The 27,380-nt window shown below is 34.5% G+C and overlaps 1 protein-coding gene across 1 annotated transcript; it reads right to left on the reverse strand.

Moving 5' to 3' along the window:
* Positions 1 to 26,681, reverse strand: Mitf (transcription factor Mitf). The gene is given in 8 exon segments (XM_065310416.1): positions 1 to 910; positions 971 to 1,150; positions 1,213 to 1,454; positions 1,556 to 1,739; positions 18,356 to 18,724; positions 18,818 to 19,005; positions 19,008 to 19,033; positions 26,282 to 26,681. Coding segments are annotated over 8 exon segments (1,602 nt in total). The 5' UTR covers positions 26,431 to 26,681; the 3' UTR covers positions 1 to 646.
* Positions 26,682 to 27,380: the final 699 nt, after the last annotated feature.

A 27,380-nucleotide genomic window follows, 5' to 3' on the forward strand; every position in this document is an offset into this window, starting at 1 on the left:
TAATATAATGTAAACAACTTTTTAATAAGTCAAATAGATATCGATTTTTTTTCTAAAAGGAAGTCACAGTTTGGTTTAATCATGCTACAGATGAATATTGCTTGTGAATAATACTGAGACGCATTCTGAATCATCTTAAAACCATCAGATAACAATAATCAACAACTCTTGCATTCTCTTTGCATAAAAATATACACGCTCTCTCTATCAACATCTTTGAAATCATTGCAAACATTGCGACCTAATCAATAAATATACATGTACCAATCTACCATTTTATCGTGTGGTGGTTGTGGTGGTTTCTGCTGAGGTATGAGTAAAATTACCGCCTTCTACAATCAAACTCTGGTAACTTATCAACGCTAAACTCATGAATAACATCGTACAAATATATCACTAATCGACTAATTACTGAAGCAATCACTAGCTTTTGCAAAACGTCCGCAAACGTTGTCTGTTATGATATATATTATAATATATATATATAAAAATGTAATGAATAAAATACGAAAACTTAATAGGATCTGCTGCTACCCGCGAGTGCCGTGCGGTGGCTGGTGGTGGTAACACGTGAGGTGTGAGTCGGTGGTGTGTTGGTGGTCGCGCGCGCAATTGTTAGCCGTGGTAACAATTGTGCGAGCGTGTATCATGCAATCATCTCGATGTCAAGCCTGTCGCCGTCCACCGGGTCAATGTGGCTCGTTGGCGTAGGCAGGCGCGGCTCCATCATCAGCGGGTCACAAGCGTGCACCGGATGTGAGGGTGATGCGAGCAGTGCATCCCCGGGTAATGCTTGCGGAGAAGCTAACATTGGATCGCCATGAACACCGTTGACGGGTTGTTCGTCGTCGTCCATCAACTCATCCATTGCGGCGATGCTTAGGGTTGCCTCGGATATAATGTCAGGCATCTATAAATATTTAAATATGAATAAAACAGGTAAACATTTTTAAATTTTATGAATACTAACGTGAAGACTTGATCTTCTGCTAGGATCAGGCATAAGCAGCGTAGACATAATGGAGTCCTGCGTCGCTTGATTGAGTTGACTATTCAGGTAGGTTTTGTACAATGAGGTGGAGGAGGTGCCGCTTTGATGCCAGTTGAAATCGTCGGCTAATTCATTGCATTTCGCTTGACTTTCCAACTCCTAGTAAATAAAAATCACTAGATTTATAATAATACCAACATAAAAGTCACCAGAAAACTAACCTGTATCCGCTGTTGGAGTTTACGATTCATATTTTCGATCTGCTTCTGACGCAATTCATTTTGTTTCAGCCGATGGACTTCACTCTTCAGACATTTTATGTACTCCACTGAAGACTTGAGGATGGTACCTTTATTAGGCCTCACATCACGGACAATTTCATAATAAGATTCGTTATTCTTCGGTAGCAGTGTCCCAAGTTCTTTTATTCGGTCGTTTATGTTGAATCTTCGTCGTCGTTCGACTGCAAACATAATTTTGATATAGGCAACCAATAATACACGATGCATATAAGTTATGTAAGTTCTAGATATTTATTAAGGTTATTATGAAAATTTTACTTACTCATATTATGATTATCTTTCTTCTGTCGGTCTTTCGCCAGAGCATGAAGCTCCGTCTCGGAATAAGAAAACGGTTCATTTTTTATGCTGATATCGGCGCTCGTCAGCGAATTATCCGAGTTCTTGAAGCTGTCCGACGCTAACGAATTGTCCAGACAAAACAGATCGTCGATCAGCTCGTCTGCCTGCAAACAATAAAGTGCAAAGTCAGCATTACAATTCCCATCTTGCGCGAATCTCATTCATAAACCTCGTCGAGTTTAATTGCTTGCATTTGAGTTATGCAACGCGTAAATTGAATGAATCGCATGAATCATGAATCATTTTCGGTTCGGACGAAAAGCGCGCAATTAGTATCTCTACGCGAACATAAAAGGACGGTAATTTAATAACGTTAATTATGTGTTACATGGCTGAGAACGGCCGCGAAGAGAAGAGCATCGCAACGAAATTAAATGCATGTCTGTAAACACTTTGGAATACAGAGGAAAAAACATAAATCCACACTGTTTCACTCGTTCACTGATTCAACTGGCGTAACGTAAAAATGTTATTACTTTATTACATAAGCGCATAAACCGGATAGGAATAAAAAAACGTACACGGTTTCGCCGAAGGTCTGATCGCGTCGCATGTTGAAATTATTTATGATTTTATTGATACAAAATACAAGCATCCACATTAAACACAAGTCATTAAAGTTGCATAAATCTGACAATTGTCAAAATTGTCATTTGAGTTGCCTATAGTTAATTTGTTTAATGACTACTTATGTGTTTATCGAGTTAATAATGTAATTTTCATTACTCATCGCGCACAACAATAGCTTTTACTGTTTACGTTCCCGAAAATACAATCTTCATGTGTCTGCACATTGCAACAATGACAATGCAACTAAGCACTGCGTAAAGTTGTAAATTTGATGATGGGACAAAAAAAAAACCGAAACGCCCGAAACGTCCTCGTTACTCATAATTATATCAATATGTCGTGTGCGCGGTTTTGTCGTCGCATTGTGTTCAATGTTGAATTGTTGAATTTCGACTCTTCGGCGCTACTGGGTCACAATTACACGCATGCAACGAGCAACGCCGGCGATTTTTTTCGGGCACTGCTTATTATTGCGTTGTGTCACACGAAATTTCAGTCGAATTTAATTCCATACAATACCTACACGATGTTATAAAATACAGCAAACAAATGCGCTTTCGTGTTTTCACCTCATTTTACCGTTGTTCGCCGGACTCGACGCACAAAAATGACAAAACTACTCATTAAATGCTTCTGCATAATGACAGCACATTAAATTTTCATGTATATTCAAAAAGTCAACTTGTACCTATGCTTTGAGTTGCGATATAAGTATTGAACATACAAAAAACAACGCAAGTTTGTTTTATATAAATTTAAAAAAACGTGAAATTGTGGTTTGAAAGTGTAAAAAATTAATTTATTTCTTTATTTGAAATAAAAAATTTAATTATTTAGCTTCCTAATCTTAAAAAACTTAATTACAATCGCATAAAATCGTGTTAAAAATCAATTTACAAGTGTACCATTTAAAATTCGTTTAAGACTCGAAAAAAACTTGTTAATCATTGCAATCACACTTCTAAAACCTTGAAAAAACCAACAAAATACGTAAATGACTAAAACAATTGCAACTTTCGAGAAAACACAATAAATAACCACATTTTTATGAATAACTGCACTCGATCACACTTGATCTTGAGCAGGAAACACTGGACTCTGTGCTCATTTAAAAAATTTCATACGATCACTCATAGAAAGACGTTTCGAAATGTATCAAGAAACGTGTTCAGATAAGCAGCACGAGATTATCGCATGCTAGGAACTTTATCTTAAGTATATTACATATTTTATTAAATAATTCAATAAAGTAGATAGATATGAAATTTAGATACCAAGATGTGGTCATGATAACAATAATTTCACCTTGCCTTTTATACAAGTAGGTATAAAGTATAAGCCATGCATAATAATGTATTATTCGGATGGTGAACACGTTTCGCGAGATGTGTCACGGCGCACGATAATGCAACATGCAGCACGTTTGTCGATTAAATGTGTAATTAAGTTCAAGAGTGTGTGAAGTGCAGTATTTACTGCGCACCTTGATCAATATGAAAGTATTTTATTAAATTCTCAAAGATAAAGATTCAGACGAAAGCTCGCATTCCAACCTCTATTCTTTGTATATTTGGTTGCCTATATAGATAATACATAGTATAGTCATTTTGATAATTTATGAGTAATTAAATCGTTACTTTAGCGTTTAGACTTAGCTTAAGCTATGAGTAAAGTGAAACGATTTGTAATTCACACAACGACGTTATTTTTTATTATCAGCGGTGTCTGGTCGTCGCCGGCGCGGCGTGATATGATAAAATGCGCAACATGTTCCCTCCAAAAATAAAAATCATGCCAAATAAATGTTGTGTGCATATTGCGGACACAATCGGTGCATAAATGCAAAGCGTGCGCATGAATAATCCGAAAAATAACATTTTCATAACGTCATTAGTACAAACGCAAAGAGTAAATATAAAACGTCATCATTGATTCGGTAATTTTGGCAATTACGCGCTGGCGCTAATTGCCGCTTGTTGCTCACTTGTCGCCGCTTAATCAAACAAAACGATTAAACTGACTGACATGTTGAGCAAATAACGACTTTACACATCTTTCAGAAACACAAAATTACGTGTTTCGTTGTAAATGTAACATGTTACAATTGTTAAAACAATAAAATATATTAAAATTTATAAAAAACGGTATGAATATTAAGACGGGCGCAATCGTAAATTGTGTAAAATTGTTTTGTCTTATCCGAAATATGGCTAAAGTCGTGAAAATGTAAAAATCATGAATACTATGATTAGCGCGTCGTCTAAAGTGGATTGGTGCGGTTGTAATCTCATATGTGTGGCGTGGATTTGCATTATTTTGCATGTGCTGCTTGTTTTGCAAAACGTAAATTATCGCTTGGAAGGTGGAGGTGGAGATGGTTTTTCGCGTATTCAAGGACAAAAGGCGCAGGTAAATTGCTCGTTGGCGACCAAAACTGTTTCTTATCACGCCGGAACAAATTTACCGTGGTGTCCATCATTCATATTCATCGCGCACACGTTTCGGCCATAATTACCATCTACTTACATAAAGAAAACAATTAAGTTAATTTATGCGAAAATTAGATACGTAATATTTAATATTTTGATGTTTTTTCAGTCCTGGAGAATGAAAAATCTATTTTGTGATATAAAACACTGAAAATATTTTTTAAGATTTTCCTAATTATTTTGTGATTATTAAGCTTGAAATTTCAATTTTCTTGTATTTTATGTGGCGACAAATTCGATCGCTAGCATTTTATTTTATCGCACATTGTTTCGACGGTAATACACAATTTAAAAACGAGTTCCGCGCTATCAGCTCGCGCGCGCCCAAAAGAAATAACTGCTCTAAATAAATAAATACATAACAAAACAACGAAATTAACTAAATATAAACATAGTACTAGTTTATTACCGTTTATCCTGGTTACGTTTGTCGATCTAAATAAGTGTGAAATGTCGTCTGCGTTCGTTTCTCTTGACAATAATAAAAATGAAATTAAAATCCTTCGGTAATAAGACGTGTAAAAACCCCAGAACCAGTTTGCAGACGTGTGTATTACACATACACATGATGTTGGTTTGTTGGTTGGTTGGTTGGAAAGTAGGTGATGCAAATTCGGAATGTGCACGAGCATAATTTCGACTTGTTAGTGAGTGAAGAAAAAAAGAACTAATAGTAATAAAGGCAGCAGGAGATTGGTGTGTGTTAGGTGTTGTCGCAACCGTCAAAAATCGTCAGATACGCAGATACAGATCCATTTGCATATTAAGCGGCATTGTGTGTTGGCTAAGCGCAGTTCGGACTCGATTTAATTCACTTTTTCTCTGCGAATGACACAGACACACCGAATCGAATTCGGTACATTTCTCTTTCATTCCGTTTCGCCGAATTTGTTGACGCAACATGTCGAACAAGACTAATTCTCGTGTTAGATAAATGTAGACATTTATTTATGAATGAAATGAATTTTTTATGTGGTTAACACACAATTTTGCAATAAATAAACTATATTATGTTGGAATAGAATAGTAAACTAATTTTCTGCAACAGCCATTAAAAAGACATAAAACAAAGAGATTTACATGAATGCGCATGCGCAAAAGAAAAACGCCAGGATAATCTATGACTATGAGCTACGAAATGACGAGGGGACGACTAAAACGCGACTGAGCACTGAACGCACTGCGTGCTTGTCTTTATACCTACGGACTACCCGCAAAAAGTAGTGGGGGAAGCAATGCGAGCGACTTCCTCCACTCGAGTACGGTAGCTAGTAACTCATGTCAAACCACTACTACTAGTCATAGGAAAGTGCTAAAACAACCCATGTCAATTCTCAATGCTTTCTCACCCTTTTTGCCCTCATTTAAAACTCTGATTAAAAGATGGATCCCACTGATTCCTAGTAACTTATCTTAATATTTCCCATGAATTTTTAAATCTCAATTAATAAAACGAAACCTGTTGCTACGATTGCCGGTTGTAAGCGCGTACACGACGATAATTACGATAATTGAATCGATTAACATGTTTGATCCCAACGAGCTGATACGCGCAGTGCGCGATTACGTGTTTTATAACCGCACGAAAATTATGATACGAGAAGGTTAAAGCAATATGTGCCTGTCTACTCGCCGTAGACACCGTATGACAAAAGCATCTTGCAAACCAACGTCACACACATGTTACATAATTCTAATTAGCAGATTACGACTTGACTTGCGCGCACCGTGCGAACCCACAAAACACCACAACCTTAATCAATTCAAGCAGTAAAACACCTTGGGCGCATTAAACAAGAGAAAGAAATTCGCAAAAAAGTGAAATGAAAACAAACCACCGCAAGCGATTGCTTCATAATTCAAAAAAATTTAAGGTTATGTGATCCGATGACCTTGGTTGCGTATACATAACGGTTGTGTAGTACCGGAAATCAATGGCTGCGATGACATCGCGAGGTTATGTTATGTCACACACACTTTTCCGCTGTTTTTCCACGAGTTATGAAAAATATGCGCGCTAACGATACTAACAACGATAATACCAGGCCTAATTAGTTTTCATTCACTCGATTGGCGCATCGTGTTCGTAAGGTCACACCGACAGGTATAGTATGGCGACAGTAGCGCACACGTCGCCATCAATATCCGCTTCCGTCCGTCACTCCCACGCACACGTCAAGATGCAGCGCCGACAGCGCATGAAAACGTAAACAATGTAAATACAATTGTGGAAATATGAAATTATCTGCCTACACGTGCTGCTACTGGAATTAAAAACTAGAGAGAAAAAATAAAGTGCGCGTATTGTAAACGTTGTAAATCAGTAAAACAGACGACGGGAGACAATTGTAGTTGTAGTTGATGTTCTAATTGCGATTGATGGTATGTGTGCGCAGGTATAGCGTAGATTTAACGACTAGAATTATGTTCATTACGCCACAGTGCAGTTGGAGATTTCGATGGTCGGTAATTTTGTTAAACGACGTCGTCAACTACAAAACTACGATGATAATAAAGCCCTTAATGCTTTAATTAACTTTAGTATAGCTTCCATGTTAAACTGGTTGCCTATATTAAACTCTATTTATATTTAAGGTTAAATATGCTTCTGGAATGATTTATCGTACTTTGTCCTTTGCGCTGGTAGTATTCCAAAGTTAACGTTAAAATCAAGTTTCCATATTCTGCGGATTGAATAAAGTGTAAAGTAAAGTACAAAACGTGTCCGATAATGCTATTATGCAGCCAATGACAAATGACAAATTTCCATCATTGTCGTGCACTCGATTATATTATCAATTTGCCGCGAACGCGAAACTTTCCGAGACGTTGCTCGGTGCTCGTTACATCGACGCATTATTTACAACCTTTCATTCCTTAAATATTGACATTTTTAAGCCTTCATTTCCACGCTTATCAGTCTGCGCAAACGCACTAGCGCTTAACTTTGGATGCACACACATTGACTACATGTCTGAGTATTTTTCCCTTGCACAATACAAATATAAAACTTCTCCGAATGAATAAATGCGTATTTCTCAACGATCGGGAGTGATTATCGCAATATTTAATGACATTCCATAATCGCACCCGTATTTTTCTATTGTGTGTTAGTCAATCGAAGCACTTCATTGAGAAATTATGTTATTTCAGTTGCCTATATTAGATATTTTAATGTTTTTATAGAAATAATAGTTTTCTGTTTGTCCGCATAAGTAAACACGTCTCTAATGACGTTAATAATACGCCTGTCGTTTAATTAGCATGTGAAAACGCGTCGCACACTCGAAATATTGTTCGTTGCGCGCGTATAATTGCGTCGAAAAGTCTTGAATTCTTTTTTAACTCGATACGCGTTCCATTTTTAAACAACAAACGATTCGGACATTCCTATACAGCTAATTCTTTTTAATTCTACGGACGATCGTCCTGGAGGCCGCGCGCACTCGAGGCGAAATTGAAATTGAAGTGCGTGGCGCTCGTAAAACTTCAACTTATGCGCGTAAACTTGGACTTGCAGGACAAACATCAAATATAAATACACATAACTACAAATATTCAAATGAAGCGGTTATTGATAAATATTTCCCGCACGCAAAACGCACACTAATCTTACGACCGGACAAAATGTAAATTTTAATTTGTTAATCTTGTAAATTGCGGTTATTGTAACAACAAATCAGTCACTGCGGCACGTAACACCGGCCACGCAAGGTAAAACCGTTTTGTTTAATTAGCATCTTAGCGTTATGCAATCTTCTCGGTAAAAATCTATTCTTCCTTGATTTATGATCGCACAAATCACAATCACAACAAATCAACGGTTTTTTTTTTAAATTTCAAACTAAAATTAATTGTAAATTACTCAATATTTAATCAGGTCAGATGAATTTGTTTACGATTTTTGTATTCACTGATAACCTCCGTACTCAACTCAGTCAAGTCAAACTGAATGAAGTTTATTGACATAACACGCAAACAACAAATTTGAAAAAATTCAAAAGACGTAATAAAATAAAAAATATTATAAAAACATCAGTTATCAGTGATAAAATTACAGTGATTTATCAGATATTGTGTGGAGTGTAGCGTGGTTTAATTGGAACGCAGCGAAAGCATCATTGTTATTGACAAATCGAGCATCAAACAAATGATTATTGATCGATTGCGCCATGACTCAATCGCGCACTTGACTGATTCGACGCGATTAAATCTCACCGCAGCGTTATCTGTGCTCTTGTACTCTTTGAAACACAACAAAATCTAAAATATTATCGTGTGGAATAGAGTTGTAATGCACGTGTGCCAAAATAAAAGCGCGCAGAGTGCTCGGAAACACGGTCAGCGACGATATATTGTTGTGCCAGCAAATTTAATCATAAACGCCAATGAAAAACCGCCTCTAACAATTTTAAGCTTGCATTATTTGCATTCACAGCGCGGACAATTTCACAATTCATTATTGTATTAATTTTATTCCGCTGTTGAATTTGATTGAATGATAATTTTAGTACCTTACGTCTTCGAGTGATAATGTTGTACACTGGCATTGTAAAGTTTTCAACAAATTAGTTTTATTTCACTGTTTTAAACACACAATTTTCTCACACTTTTTATTATAACTAATAAATTGTTAGTATCGCACAATCACCCGCATCCGAAGTGCATGGCGTAAATATAGCAACATAATAAATTCTTGTCGGCGACAGTTTATGCGTTTATTTTTATTTTGCGCGCAGTTGTAGAGTCTTTTAATCCTTCACTTGTGCGTTTATTTATAAAGTTTGTCCGGTGGTTTTAATAGTGTCTTTGTGCTTTTGTTTTGTTGAAAATTTGGCAGGCAAGTGGAGAGTGGAGGTGTTTTTTTGTGGCTGGTGTGCGGATGCAATCCGCCCGCGTTCGCGTAAAATGCGCGCACAAATTGCGGCGGATGCGCGAGCACGCGTGCGTTAAGTACACTTTGCGGCGGGCGCTGAGCGACAGCGGACAACGTATGCGCGCGACGTGCGGCCGACGAATGAGTTTTGTGTTATCGGCTCGCGGACGGCTACTACTATAATACTCTACTCCACAACATTGAAACATACACAGCACGTTGTGCGCTGTTTGGGTCGCGTATACCGACTCATACATACATATAGCAAATATGAGCGTAAACAGTGCTAAACAAAAACAGTACCGTATTTCTAGGCTATTGAAAGTCATGTAGAAAAAGTTGCATAAGTTAAAAATATTGTTATGGAGTAGAAAATTAGAAAAAATACGAAAATAGTTTTAAAAATCATTAAATTAGAAGATTTTCGATAAACTTTACGTAAAATACTTATTTTTTCAAAATTTAACCTATAAATTATTAAGTAATTTATGAAATAATTTCAAAAATGCGTAAATTTCATTATTTTACATTAAAAATTGTTCTATATTGGCAAAACTATTATTTAACTTATATTTTAACCTTACTTAGGTCCACTAAAACTTATTTTTGCATTTATTTCGTTTAAAAATTGCTTGAAAATCCTAAATAACCGTAAAATATAATACTTTTAATTTTTTCTAATTTTTTCGTACCAAACTGTATCTCTAGACAAATAATGTCTCCATACTTCAGTAACATGTACAATGGCCACGATATGAGTACAGTAATATGTGGCCTAATGCCGCTAATAAAATAAATACTATGTCAATGCGCGTTCTTTCGCCGTCGCGGCCTTAACTCTCGCCGTCTATCTTACTCGGCTCCCAACTGGCAGCATCAATAATGCACGCCGGCGTCCTTTACTTCAACTAATTTTTTCCAACCGTTCTCGCTCCACTATCGCCACATACGAATGCTACAATTCACAAGTCGCGGCACTCACTCACAATTTACAAGTGCACTCGTACTCGCACTCGGTACGTTTCAGGTGTTTATCGAAACAATTACAATCTTTAAGTGTTTCGCAATCTAGGCTTACTACTATTGAAAATTCAAGAAGAAATAAAGCAGTGTGGTGTATACCTAAGTATTTTAATTGAGTTCGCGCATGAAATATTCCTTTCTGCGCCTGTATCGAGATCAATATCATCGCTAGAGATGTATTATCGAATCGGACGCAGCGCATAAATTTAGAAACCGAGGCGAAGGCTGCGCCGCTCGGGAATCTCATTAAATTCAATCAATTAATCTATGGTGTTGTGTGCACGCACGTTACATTAATATATTACTGCATTACTACAGACAAAAGCGTTTTGAGTTAAGGCAAATGCGGGATTATTGTTGCATCAACACAATAAAATATTATCAATCAATGTGCCCTTATAATATTTTTTCAATTGTCACTTAATTGCAATTTTTATGAGAAAAGTTTGTTTGTTACGCTTTTACTCAAAAACTACTCAACAGATCATTATGAATTTTTGTATAAATATTATCAAAGGTATTGGGAAAACCATAGAATACTTTTTATTAAAAAATAAACAATATTTTGCCTAAAATTATAAAAAAAGTTTAAAAAAGCAGGAATTGTGTGAAAAATTGAAAGTATTGAAAGTATTTTATATAAAATTTTTTTCACTTATCTTGATATATAAAATACTTTTTGGAATTTTTTCATATAAAATTTTGCAATATAATATATAATGTTATATGTTTATCTAAATAATATACTCTGTAATATTTGAAGTGCACTTCCACTGGTGTTTTTCCCATCTCCACTTAGTGAATGCAATATTTAACAAATTGGCTAATAGCAAACAAACGCAATCGGCCATTATTGTCATTGAGGTTCCAATTAATAACTATTTAGATTATTGGAACGAGCGGAACCGATGGCGATCGGAAAGTTCAAAGACAATCAACTTTTCCATCATTACCCATGCTCAATCTGAGTTTAATTGACAACAAAAATGATTTATGATTAATATAACCAGTTTCTCAACCTAACATAACACGTAAGTATGCATTTATTAATCCATCGTTGAAAAAATATTCCTATTTGTATTTTTCATATTGTTGACAAATAAAATCTCTCGTCTTACGTAAATTGTTTGCAATTGGCACTTGACGCAACGCGCAGCGCGCGTCTAACGAGAAAACTTAGCGAGTGCTCGACCGCGAACGTGTTAATTATTCGATTGGGGTCATTTGACGCTTTTCATTCGCGCGCGCTGGGCGGTCAAGCGCCACGAGCCGCCCGATAATAACGCCCCCCTGTTAATTTACCATTACACTATGTTTGCTTCATTAGCGCCTTGACAACAGAGTTTTAGGTTATTGCGCTAATCAATCATATATTGCAATATAATTGAAAATTGCGAGTGAACCAAAACGGCAAGCGAATTATCTGATTAACGTGTTTGAGGTTCGACGTGATTGCGCATTCAATCGATTGATAAAATAGAGTTACGCTGGCCGCATGCGAATTAATAGTATCGAGGCGAGTAGAAAGTAGCGCGTTGTAGACTGGGCGAGACCCAGACCTCTGCTTGTCTGTCTGCTTGTTGTGTTGTAGTTTTTATTTTATAACTTGTTACTTGTTCGTCTTCATTCGACAAGAAAAGTGCGTGTCCGATGATAAATTTCGCCAGGGGCGGCGCGCACAATCTCATAAACATGCAAATTTTTTTTTTGCACAACACATTGTTTTTTTATTGCTGTGTCAAAAGTAGTAAAATCATAGTCAGAGATAAAAATTTAATGGATTAACGCTAAACATCTCATAAAATGCAAGAAATTTGCTTTGAAAAATATTAAAAACATGAATTAATTGTAAAATTTGTTTCGGGAGCTCCGCCCAGTTAAGGTTCTGCGATTCGTTCAGTTATTATACGCGCATGCGCAATATTAAATCGATTTTGTACTTTTTTTTCTGTTACTAAACGATACATTGTGCAGGTGGCAGGTAGACACAATTATAGACGGATCAAAAGTATTAAAAATCATTTTCACAGGCTTACAGATAAAATATTAACGGATTAAAACAGTAAAAATCTCATAAAATGTAACGAGCATAATAAAATTGGTTTAAATATACAATGAAATTGCAAAATTTAATTGTGGGTGCTCCGCCCTGTTGATACTTTACTATTGGTTCATTTTATGAGAGATAGGTGTGGTTAAAATATCGCGCATGTGCACATTTTAGCTTTTAATCACAAACACAATTTATTAAGTAAAATCTTAGAAAATGTAATAAAACGTACTAAAATGAATCAAAAACTTACAAAAACGTTAATTTTTAACCAAATTATTTCAAAATTCTCCGCCTCTTTTAACCATTGGTACATGTCATGCACACAACTTAAGTCTACTAAAGTTTTCCAAGCTTTTAAGTACCATTATTGTACATTACATAACGTGAGTTTCATGAACTGCGTAATTCTTATCTTGACATCTCTTGTAACACATGCATGCGGCGCGCAGGATACTGATAAGGTACCTGAAGTACGAGATGATTGCCACTCAAATGTTTATGCGTGTGTGCGCAAATAGCAGATAAGCGCAAGAGTGATTCGCCACAAAAGTAAGCCAAGCAAACGCGCACGCTCCGACAATACGAAATATGATAAAGAAAAAAGTTGCAATCGAGCGAGATTTATTTACACAGCGCTCGCGCGGTGATTGCTCGTAACACAATGTAACACAATTTATTTACGATCGCTATGCACTAATTTACGCCTTCTACCTGGACGCATAAAATCTTAGATAAATATTGACCGAAGTGTAGCAATAAAAAAATCAGAAATCTGTTGCGTTGCATAATAAAATCAAAATAAATTATGAGAGCTCCGCCCAAAAATCATTATATTATTGGTTATAGAGAGTTTTAAGGGAGGAGTTTATATACTGCGCATGCGCAATGGTATATTGCGTCGCCACGTCACTTAATCTAATTAGTTGTGTGCACACCAGTCGAGTAGGAAGATTTAAGTAGGAAATTATCACGGTTGACGCGGGCGCTAAACGGCGAACAAAGAAACGGAGGGCATATTAACGCAATTAATGCTCTCGCATCTTCATAAAACTTGTAAATTTGTTCGCTCGCATTCTACATCTACATGTATATATATCTCGTATGTCGAGCCAGTGATAAAAATACATTGTTTGCGCACCTAGTTTCCATTTTGAGCATACAAAGCATCCGAAGATGTGATAAATCATCTTGTAAACTGTGACATTGCGACACAAATTATAATTTTATATAAATTAATATTAATTAACGCGTAAAAGTTTTTAAAACTTTTAAAGTTCGACTCTGTGTAGTGATGTGCACGCAATTTCACCAATTAAGAAGTAAATTTTAGATTATAGTGATTTATATGTTTGTTGGGTTGCATACTTACAATTATGAAGAGATACATTGATTAAATAATTAGTATGTAATTAATTTTACGTACATTACGGTTTATTATTATGATAAAAATGCATTTTTAATGTTTGGGAGCTCCACCCATTTTTACAATGCGCATGCGTTAAAGTAACCAATGTTATAATATAGGAAGTCATCTTTACGAAACAAAATATTATTTAAAACATAATTATACCATCAACTCTTTAAGTAAATTAAAATATATAATTTCACACATTATTATTTTATAAAAATTAATTAACAAACGCTTCAAAATTAAAAAATTAAATTAAAGTTCGACCCTGTCAAATGTTGTGCGCGCACTTTCACCAATTATCAAATTTTAGTAGTGCGGACTGCCGCCGCCGTTGAAAGAAAGCCATGCGTGCTGAAACTGGTCTCAGTCGGTTTGGCCCGGCGCATGCGTATGACGAAATGATCGACTTTGGCGTAACACTCCAAAGTAAAAATCATTTAATAATGCTCTGACGTTGATGCAAAGGTCATGATTTTATTTTAATGGGGACGTCCGAATATCGCTTTCACTAATTATGTGCAATTAAAATCGAATATTTCAGATATAAGCGATTTCGTGACTTCCGTAAACTCAATCACACACTCGATACACATCATCATCATTATCTTCTCAACCGTCATGATAAACTAAACAAAAATTTGCAAAAAAAAATTATTTGTGAAATAGAAAAATGTGGGTGGAAACAAAAATGTCAACATTCACATTATCATCAATCTGCTCCAATTTGCAAATTTGACTTCTAATCTTACGAATTCATACGGTTATGCAAGTTTTGCGCTAAAAACTTCGCAACTCTGTCACCACAAACGAAAGGTGTATTATAAACTTTTATTAACACATTACATAACTTCTAAAATATTATTTATACATACGAGTATGTATGTGTTGATTATAATTGATTCCCAATTTACATTGTAAAGATGCGTGCGATGTGAACAACGTGTCTTAAAACTTTAAAGGTCCCGCCGCGGCTCCACCTTCGAGCCGTCTCGAACATGTTTCTGATCGAAAGCGAACGCGCACCATCGCTTACACCTAATTACATATTATTTTATTGAGTGCGTGCGTCGTCTACGTCGTGCGCGAGTATCGAACACATCATTCCAAGGACTCGTGGAAGTTTTTTTCTACAAGTTCGACATTTTTCATGCAGTTTCTTTATAAGTAGTGAGATATGTGATTTATCTGATGAAATTCATTACGTGGCAGATTATAGTGATTTTTATGTTTGTTTGGTTGCATACTTACAATTACATGGAGGTATATTGATTAAATATTTAGTGTGTAATTAATTTTACATATATTATGGATTGTTATCTTTGTAATAATAAAAAATAATTAATAATATGTGTTTGGGAGCTCCGCCCATTTTTATACTGCGCATGCGCTAACGTGACCAATGTTAAAGTATAGGAAATTGTGTTTACGGAATGAAATGTCATTTTTTAAATATTTAAAGTGTACGGTTTTTAAGGAAATTAAAATTTTTGATTTTTTTGAATCGATTAAATAGATTTTTGTGTTTTTGGTTGCATACTTATAATTATTAAAATATATATTGAATGAATATCATGATTATCATGAATAATTAGTGTTTGAGAGCTCCGCCCATTTTTTTACTGCGCATGCGCAAAACCTGCCAATGTTATACTATACGAAATCATATTTAGGTATATAATAAAATCTAAGTTTAAAACATTGTAACCGTAATTTCTTTAAGTAAATTATAATTTATGATTTTTCAGTTCTTTGAATTGATCAATATGCAAAACAAGTTCCCTACGCCCGCCGTCAATAACAACATATGCGTCACCACAATTTGTGTTTTCCTGAAACAACTCGTAAACGTAACCGGGAATTTCCTTGCGCATTCCAGGTGTAAAAATTACGCGACTTAACATATTTGCTACTTATAAATAACCCCAAATTAAGTAATTGCACTACGATAACACGAAAATGCGTTAAGGTGAAAAAACCGGCGTGCATCCTACAACCGAAATTACCGTACGTAATTAATCTCATGTTTACACGCGTATATACAAATTAACATGAGTGATTTGCGAGGACGACAAGCTTAGGAGTATGCAAACATAACACAAAAACGTATGAATTTAGTGAGTAAATCATCTGCGCACGCGTCTCACACGATGTTCCGACGTTCAGCGAGTGTGTTTGTAATAAAAATCATAATTATAATAATTAATATCAGTTATGTAAACTGTGCGCATGCACTGAAACAAAAGAAATGCGAATTGAAAGGTGCGGTACGTGCGATTTTTACCAATCGCGAATTTTAAAAATGGATGCCATAAATGTACAACACCGCAGGTTTACCATTAGTGAATAAAGCGAGGTTCGGTGTGAATTTTTATTGCTCATTTTTTCAACTTTGCAATTTCTATTTATTTATTTTAGTTTTTATTCTATTCTGTCTCTCACATTAGAGTGTTATGTTTTGTGTGTTGATGGGCTGGCACTGTCCGTGCTTATGCTCGGGTTTTCTATGCTTTTGTGCATTCGGAACGCGCAGCGGCTTGCGAAACGAAAAATTATCAAAACGTGCGCCCGGCGACGATTGTGACTATAACCTTGCGCATTGCGCATAACCCAAATCGCATTTTTTTAAAATTAATATTTAAACATATTTTAACGATAAATGTACGCATATAGCCTCTGGAAAAGCCATAGTAAGTCATTTTTATGAGGAAAACCGTGTAATTGTCAAATTGTAGGCTATGATGAATGAAATGCATTGTTGATTAGTCGCGGCCAGTTATTCGGTTTAAAATGTCCGAATTTATTGTCTGTGATATCACTTGTTATTTTTATTCGTAATTTTACGATTTTTACGGTCACACTCAACACCTTTGTGTAATTGGCAGTTGAATGATTTATTTTTTGATGACAGTTTTAACAGTGAAAATATTAGGTTATATAAGTTCAAAAACAATTTTTCAGTAAAATTCAAAAGAAAACCATTGATAAGATTATTTATCAACAATAAATATTATAATTTTTGTATTTCTTAGCAAAAAATTTGTCAAACAAGTTGCCTATCTTAGGTGAGTTACATGTGTTATTAAAGTTGCATACATTAACCTGTCATAAATACAAGATGAAATACAAGCTACCAATTTAAATTTTACGTTTTACTACACTATCGTATTGTTGTTATGCTGCAATATACAAAAAACGCAATCAGAAACAAAGTTGTAAACATTGATCACTTAAACCGATACGATTGTACACTACACCGCCGATTACAATGTGTTTATCACCTCCCGATGAATGATTGAAAAATAAAATCAAAGTGCGCAGTATCAAGTGAAAAATGCGGCCTAATCCATACGATAGACACCTGATTCATTTACGAACAAGCGAGAGAGCACAGAAAAAACCGTGGGCGATAAAATCAGTTTCGTCGAGTGCCCGCCGATTGCGATAGCAATTATCGTTTTCGTTTTATATTCAAATATTTTTATTTCGCCGCGCGCGAGAGTGGTGGCATGCGTGTGGCAATCAGGCCGTCGAAAGTCAAAACCAAAACACCTTGATAGCGAATGGAAAATAATAAATGCGTCGTGCACGTTTCCTCGAATCGGGGAGAGGATGTGTGGAATTTGGGCATGTTTGGCATTCGAAGAGCGAGAGCGAACGTGATACCTCGCTCGTGATCCTCGAGATTGCATGAAATGCAGGATGGGACGGATGTTGATAAGGAGAATGATCTTCACAGTCGGGAATTGTCATCAGCCAGCAACCCAATCATTAATCATTTAAGTGTAAAATGATTAATTTTTGCAATTTTTTTTAAATTTCAACCGCAAAAATATGCAATTAATCACATTATACTTGATATTTTTTCAAAATTAAATTTGTAAAGTTTTTAGTGAAAAAAATACTATACATTTTCAAGTACAACTCATTTTTGTAGGCAACCAACACTACCCAACAAATTTTATGTTGTTTTATGTTTCTTTTAGTACTAATTAAATGATTTTAAAGAAAAAACATAATTTAAAGCTATCATTAAACGTTTTTTGTCTATAATTATTGCTTAAATACGCTTTAAACTTATATTTTAACTACTTTAACCTTCAAAATTTTAAAATAAACCAATGTTACTAAATTATCTTTAAGTAAAGTAGCATTTACTTAATTATTTACTTAATTATATCAAAAAATGTTGATATAATCATTACTTTATATTATTTGCAATATTTGACTATAGGCAACCAACTTTACCACGCCAATTTCAAAACAACTAAAATAATTACTAAAAAAATTCAAAAACTCACCTCTGAAGCACTGGTAGCTCCCGAACTTAACGCCGGTGACATAATATGTACATCCCCAGGGATCCCTGGACTAATCGATCGGTTACCATATGACAACCCATTGTTAGTCACAATATTCGACTGCAAAACATCATTTGGCGCTGTTGTGGACGTCGGCGTCAGCGGGATATAACCCTGGACGTTCAAATTCAAATTCACACCATCACCATTTCCCATCCCTTGTATTTGCGGCGCGCAGCTTTGCGACAAGATATTGGTATTTGTATTACTGCTGGCGTTTTGTTGATACTCGTTAAGATACTGTCGGACCTGATTGCGTTGCTTTTGCATAACATGATACCGTGTAGGGTTCTCCAATTTAGTTTGAACCTAAATAAACAGAAAGAGAATAAACATATATGTAGATTATTGTATTGTATAATATTTAATTAATTGAATTGTTATAAAATTGATTGTGATTACTTGCAATATCTGTGGCGGCACATCAACGCCGATTTGATGCAGGGGTACACGGAGTGATTGCGGTGTTGATGGGGAGGATTGCTGTTGTTTTTCTTGGATGCGTGCGGCTCTTTCTCGGGCTATTTTGCGTTCTTGTTCTTGCATTGCCTGCTCGCGCATTAGTTGAAGTTTGAGGTGGGTTCGCGAGGGGTTGTTGCTGTTTTTAATGTTGGCGGACTAAAAAAGAAAGAAATTATTAGCACCCTGATCATTGATAACAAAATATTGAATATTTTATAGTACTAAAAGATAAAAATGAGTAAAAAGATAATTTGCTACCATTTTGTTCATGCGCACAAGAGATTTTTCAATATTCAACCATTTTACTGTTTTGTTAAGAAAATGTGCAGAAATAATGAAAAAGTTTGATTTACACGTTGCATTGCAAGTAACATGTTAAAAATCAGTAAGATGCTAGCACGTGCAATCGGAAAAGTTAAACCAACGCATGCGCGAAAGCTAATCATTACCATTTAAAATATTTACAAGTGAGATTTATCAATATTAACGCATACATAAACAAATGAACCATATGTTTTACTATTTTTAAATAAACTGAGCACAATTAGTGAAAATTAGTGAAAAGCTAATTTTACAACTTGCATTGCAACTGAAATGTCAAATAATCAAGATGGATACAAATCTATAACATGCGCATGCGTAATTCTAAAAGTTAAACTAACGCATGCGCAATTCCAATATCGTAACGCCCAACAAGGATATAACAAAACATGCCATATTCTAAATTCTAATCGAATGACATTGAATTCAATCGTTACTCATCTTGCATTCATCCAACTCTCATTATCGCAATCACAACACATACAATGTACATAATTTCATCCGTTGTATAATTTTAATTTTAAACATTTCTAAGAACATTTTTCTTCATTGTGTCTATTATTGCCAAATATTACTACTGCTAACTTTTATTATAATATACTTGCACAATAACTGAATTAACATTCAAAATATTTTCAAAAAACACGAGAAAATATTAACCCAACTTAACACTACATAATTGCAACACACAAAACAGAAACATTTCATCAAACTAGTACAACTTGTATTTGGATGTGCTGGATAATAGCACCGAGTTAAAATAAAAACGCCAACAATCATCAACGAAAAACATGTATTGTGTATGTATCATCGTGTTTTGTAAATAGGATTGGAATAAATGTAGAAGTGTGACCGGAGTTAGACACACAGCCCATAATTAAACTTAATTGATCTACAACACACACAACGCGCCCGGATCGCATCATCATATGGCTGTTCTCCACATCGAGGAGACAAACAGTTTAATTGTTTTTCAAAGGGTCAAAACTTCTTGACGTCTTATTTCGTATTGCACACAAGTTGGTATAAAGTGCGCAGGCGCCGTAATGACTGCTGGATTTTATTATGGGCGCTTTGAGGACAGTCAATATTTACATATTTATTTACTAATGCGTGTGTATGTGCATGTCTGACACATTGACGCGTTAATTGACCCACCAATTCGGAGCGTTGCAATAATTTACCAAATGCGAATTGAACTCGATTTAAAATATGAATTTTTTCGTAGTAAAATTTTGTTTCTATTTTTTTCTGGCCTTGATTTTAATGTATGTAGGGGAAAGTAGCCATATTTGGACCATTTTTATATTTTTTGATTTATAGAGCCACATATAAACTGTCAATAAAAATTAAGTAGCGGAAAAGTAACTCACAAGGCTTACCAACAAAATGATATTTTTGGTTTAAGTAAAAATTATATTTATACCCCTCAAATTTCAATTTAAAAAAATTGTGTTTTTGGTCCAAATTAAGAAACCGGTTTCCTAAATTGGACCGCGCGGTTTCCTAAATTGGACCATGCTTTTTTAACGGCAATTGACACAATAGTAAATTTTAGTTTTAGCACTAACACAAGCACATTTTGTATAAACCAAAGTGCGGCATTTCATACAGTGGATCATTTCGAAGATTTGTGCTCGTCCACAAGCATTTCTAGGAGGTCGAAAAAATGATTTACGTTTTCCCTGTAAAACTCCGGTGTCTGTCTTCGGTCCAACTTGGGCAACTTGAAGAATTTATATATAATGATTAACAGCAATCTTAATATAACATAACCTCTCAAAATTAATACTATAAATTATAGATAAATAAAGAAGCTTCCTGATGATAAAATAATAATCGGTAAAACTAACGTTTTAACGGCTTGACAGCTCTTGCACTTACGTCGTTATAATAGATTTGATAATCAATGATACACGAAGTTGTTGTCACGACGAAAGCACGCGGCAAGTTTTAACCCAAATAGTTGCATTAATTGTTTATAAATACGAGTAAAACAAGGGGCCAGTCAATTTTTGCATAAACTTCAACAGTCCGCGGATATCGTGGTGGTCCAACTTAGGCGCTGGTCCAAATTATGCTACCTTCCCCTATAAATAATAATGTTTAATTTAAATGGAGTGTTTGAATTTTGTGATAGGATGACTTTCTCAAATTTAGCACAGGGAATTAGTGGGACTGCACTAATCATTTACGCGCGTAATTTTAAACTCTCGATCGGATTTTTTCTTGTGTTTGTTCTTCGCATGTTTTCGCTTCGTTAGTGCGGTTGTAACTATATCAGCGGAATTAACACGTTTGGGAGTTGCGTAATCGACGGATTTAAGTGGCTTTAAATGCGAAAATGCGAAATGTCCAAATTGGTACAGACAGAAATCAGGTAGTAACAAAACTCTAAATTATTGTTAAATAAAATGTTACAATTTGTGAAATATTAAAAGAAATAGATTAATAAATACGTTTACAAAGTGTTTTGAACTTTTGATTTTTATGTTTTCCGAAGAAAAGACAAAAGAATTATGTTTTGTGATATTTATGTTTTTCCGAAGAAGAAAAATGAAAAAAAGTTTTTTAATTATCATGAAAAAATTGAAAAGTTTTATAGTCCTAGGGCGATATTTTTTAATTTAGTGCTATGGCAAGATGGCGTTCATGTTCCACTAAATGAGTATGTTACAAAATTACATAACCTTTAAATAGCTAACGGCGTTTTCCATGATGGTATACAAAATGAAGGTTAAACGTGAACTTATTAAATCAAGCCATGAACAAAAATGGCAATTACGTTAGTAGTACTTATCCAAATTTAAAAATTTAAAAGGATTTTTAAACATATCGTTTTTGGCTACTATCTTCAAAAAATTAAGAGACAACAAAATTGTTGCATGTTAAATATTAAATATCGCGTTTTTATCATTTGATTTGATTTTCTACAGTTAATTGACCATAAATTTAGCAATAATTAAGAGTTTAACATAACACTTGTTTCTTAGGCGTGCTAAATACATAATTAACCGCCATGCAAATTTTGAACTACTTTAAATAAACAGTTTTGCACAAATAAATAAACAAAAGTAAACAAACATCAAATAAACCAAAAAAATGTGTTTCTGTAATTAAAAAACAAATTATAATTTATAAAGAATGTGCAATAGTTAAAAATTCTTTGTGAAGTAATTAATAAATTCACTTGAACCCGTTTGAACGTTAGAAAGTAACCAAAAATTAAACTCCACTTAAAAATCCACCAGCAAATTGAAAATAAATTTCCATCGCATCGCATCGCTGTCAATATACATTAGGCTATTCATTAAGCTACAATGTATAATATAACTCAGTATATATTCCATAGCCTTCATTGTGATATATCATTTATCACAATATACGAGTATATCACCAAGAACCAGAGTTAAATCACGCTCTAAATTTTAAACTTTTAAACTATAGTTTAGACCATATGCTAGCCAATTTGCGAGTGTCCAGAGACACAACGTGACTATTTGCATGTTGAACCAACATGACTCATTCGAAAGTGATTTTTTGCCAAGTCCAAATATTCACTCATTAATTAATAACGGAACACGTGTTTAAAACGAGCTGAAAAAATTATCAATCAATAAAGGAGTGAAATTGATCGCTCGGGGAAATACAATACACGTGAACACGTGAATAGTGTGAAGAGTAAGTAGGTAAATCCATCAGATAAGAATCATTATCAATATAAACAAAGTGCCAATACCAGCACTTGAGCTTGAAAACAATGTCATATGATTAGTCACATTATTGTTATGCGAAATGTGAAATGGAAATATGAAATGTGCGAAAAAATGTTGATAATGCTTTATCAGTTATGAAATGCCATCGTAATTTTTTCAATTAAGAGCCTACAACTTGACATTTAATTAGTAAAAAGTAAGATTAGTGATTTCCTCGATTCCTGTTGATGTTATCACTTGAAGTTACGTCCAAACTCCAAATGATTAACAAGATAAGATGACAGAGGCAAAGTTTATAAACATGCGGTGTTTGTTTGGTTTTAAGTTTTGCAGATTGCGGCCGAAAACTATCATCGTGGATTTGATGGCGCGTGAAAAAATGTCTATTTTTAAGTTATTACGCTCACAGCCGAAATAAATAGTGATTCATTTGCGTACGTTTGAATTTTTCTTATCTTACACACCGCAAATGTTGTTGGAAAAGCATTTTTCAGTTATTTTACGCTGAAAAATGCATTTGCAACTGCAGGTTTTACATTTTTTACATTTTTAAATTATGACAGTGAAAAGTATTGCAACACGCGAATATTTTTCTGGTAGATATCAAATAACAGTGGGAAGGAATAAAACTGGCACTTCCTGACACAACATACATTAAATATAAAATATGATTAAATTAAAATGCACAAACCTAGATTATAAGTAAGGTTATTCCTGAAGTATGGTTAGATAAAGATATGCAACCAAATATACATAATACTATATTGTAACAATGACGATTATTTTTACTCTGTGATTTACGTAGGTTATGTTGTCATTGACCACATGGATGATGCATAAAAGCAACCGCTACGAAAAACTCGAGTTTTGTGTTGCTTATTCTTTAAATTAATCAGAAAACCAAATGATTAAATGCTTGGTCAAGTGATACGCTAATCAAGCAAGAATTTAATGCGCATTTTAATACTTTTATGTATGAAATAAAACAAAGTTACTATATCTTCTCTCTAAATTACAGAACAACTCGTAAAATATTAGAAAATATCAAGAAAAAATAAAAAAAAAGTAGTTTTCAAATCAGGTTATGTTGTTTGCTGGGCGCGCATCAAAAATATTATGTACCTTATCCCTTTTTAAGCTGTCAGAAAATTAATTAAATAAATTAAATTAAATTCAAGACATTTATGGATGAGTAAACAAGCAATTTTGCATAAATATTAAATATTCTAATAAATTTAAATGTTATTCGCAAATTATTGCACAATTCAATTAAATTTCACACAATTTTCCAGACTTTTACAGCAGTAAAGCAGTCTAATAAATTTTTGGCAAGCTTTATTCCCGTCTACATCTATTGCATTTACTGCTATTGAACTTCACGCTTCAGGATGAAATAAAACGCGTAGGGGAGAGTAGGGTAATGGGAGTCAGCGGGTAATGGGAGTCACCCATATATCCACGAAACAATAGTTACGAGTACCGCGTAAACGGCGTTCCTACCTCCGTTCTGGCCCCCCAGTGCCACCCCCAAAAAATCATGCAAATCGGTGCGTGTATCATTGAGATACGCCAATATTTTATTTTTGAGCTCCGCTGATCTAATTTTACGTCCACGCAAATTAGAAGATAAGTGTCGAATATCTTGCAATATTCGAATCAAACTTTTATATAGTCTTAGTTAAACATTCAAAATCGTGATGTGCAGTTCAGATTACATTAATGTTTTGAAGAAATATTTTTTTTGTTTTTTTTTTCACAATAGTGCAATTGTGGGCAATGGGAGTCATGCGACTCCCAATGGACGTTTTTGTCTTTAGTCCGCTCTAAATGGCCTATAAAAAGCAATGTGACTTATTTTTCAATAGCCTTCATGCAGAAACGATACTGCAGGAAAGTAACAAAACTTATGATTCCTATATTGGCACTGATGACTTATGCCAGGGCAATGAGGATGAAAATTTGGAAAAGAGATGTCTAATGTGCAACGATTTAAAAAAACAATGAAATGTGGTTCAGATGCACCTCATGTGAGCTATGGGCTCATGTGGAATGCACTGGGTGGGTCTTAGCGGAATATTATGTCTGCGATATCTGCTAGATTTCGTTTGATTCCGATTGTCCCCAGGGTGACCACCATTACCCGCATGTCGGTGTAATGGGAGTCAAATCTGTTTTTTTTTTAAACTTTAATAATATCCAAAATTAATTATTAAAGTGGCTGAAAATTATATCAAATAATAGTGTTTTAAGTAAACAATGCTTATAGGCGGTTGCAATAAGTATTTTGTTAATAATTGAAATTATATTTGAGTTTTTCCTTAAGTGACCCCCATTACCCTCTTTTACCCTACGTGGTGAGGAGCTTGTCGAACGTTTCTGGGCCCGGTGCCAATCGCCAAAATGATTATTACCATAATAATAATAATAATAATAAAACAAACTTAAATCTCAACTATAACTAATAATATCCGCAGTTTTCAGCAGTTTCATATTTATACTGTGGGAAAGGATTGAAAATGATTCCATCAAAGATTTAAGATGAATTCTGGTGCATACTGGTACCAATACTCATCGGTTTCGTCTAATTATCCTTGAACCGGGCCGGCATGCGCGTTCATTGGTCGCAAAACGCGATGGGTAACAAGCGAGAAAAAACACGCCCGCCGGTGCATCGCGACGTAACTCGTTTTCCAGCAAAACTACACGATAATCCACTACATATTAATAAATAAATAAATACAAACAACGAAACAACACTTGTTTTCACCACATTTTGGGCTTGCTTTATGTTTATTAGCATGGTATTTGCGGTTTTGGGAATTTTTTGGATGAAAAAAGAAGTAAATATTGAATGAGGTAAAAAATATCGGTAGAAATTTAGTTATATTGTGTGTTAAGTGTGCAAAATCAGAGTTTTAGACGCGGTAAGGTAAAAAAATATTTTAAAAATTTGTAAAATCTGATAAAATCTTTGTTTTTTTTATTTTTTAGTTGTTTTGCTTACAACATAGAAAAAAATAAATTGGAAATTGTGTATTAAGTGTGTAAAACTAGTATTTTAAACACTTCACATTAATTTTGAGGTTAGATCAAAGTTAAAACCTTAATTAAGCAACAAAAGTACAAAATAAACGTAGAATTTAAAAATTGGCATTAAAAATGTTTTAAAAAGTACTTTTTTGCACGTGTGTTCAAAATGATAACTATATAGGTACACACAATACAACACCAAAATAGTTGAAGTTTGCACATTATCTACCAAAAAAACGAATTTTAAGAATAATGTTCCATGTTTTCAGTGGTTGCCAATAGCAACGTGTATAAAAATACCTTTTACAAACAAGTGACTTAAAAGTAATATGTTTACCTTTCATTAAGCGTCATCGCTTTGGACTTAAGCTCGTAAAACTCCTTATTCTTTGGTGTACCCAACAACTCATCGAAATCAATCAGATCCTGCAAATCCTGCAGCTCGATGTCAAAGTTCAAATCAACGCCACTTTCAGCCATGTTCATTTCTTTTTATTACCCGAAATACCCAATAAATTAAATATTAACGTAATCCGCATGGATCATAATACGATTTGTTTACACTCGCGGCGTCTACGAGCACAACGCGGCGGCGGCATCCGCGCGCGAACTGTCAAAACAATACTTTGGCGCATAATTCGCCACGCAAGAAACAAGCAGCTAGCGCTAGCGATCGAATGTGTTAAATTACGCGAACCGTGCTCGTCCGCGACCAGTCGCCGTGCGCTTGACCCGCCGGCGAGCGAACTATGTTTAAATCGGCGGTCATTACGCGCGCAAGTAAGTCACACTTGCGCAGTAGCGGCGCACTTCAAAATACATGGCGGCGCGAGGAAGTAAGTCAGGTGCGCGCGAGATTTGCATAATTTACGATGCGACAAACAATTCATTCACAGCGATTTGTTTTATCAGTAGACAATCACGAGTCCCAACCCATTTTGATTCATTATCGATAATGTGCATTATATCATTCATAATAAACAAAATAACTTAACTTAAGTCATAAAAGTCAAGTTTAAGATGCGAAAAATAACAAATCAATTAATTGTGGGAAATTTTTGAGAAAATAAAAAATTAAATATTGATTGTGATAAAATATCTTTACTTAAGTAATGAAACTTAAATCTTAAGTCATAAAAAATAAAAAATAAATGAATTTTGATTTTTTTTGCAAAAAATACGAATTAATTATTGAATGTAGCAAAATGTCTTAACTTAAGTGATGTCACGAGAAGTTAAGTCATAAAAAATAGAAAATAAATCAATTTTGGCATTTTTTTTTTCGAAAAACTATAAACTCAATATTGAATGAGACCAAATGACTTAACTTAAGTCATGTAAATTAAAGTTTAAGTCATGAAAAATTAAAAATTAATAAATTCTGAGAATATTTCGGAAAAAAAATAAATATTACGTATTGAATATGACAAAATAAC

The sequence above is a fragment of the Atheta coriaria genome, unplaced genomic scaffold, assembly GCF_025399875.1.
Source record: "Atheta coriaria isolate IRGN ID8LTWV9N9 unplaced genomic scaffold, Caltech_Dcor_3.1 hic_scaffold_8_pilon, whole genome shotgun sequence".
NCBI lineage: Eukaryota > Metazoa > Arthropoda > Insecta > Coleoptera > Staphylinidae > Dalotia > Dalotia coriaria.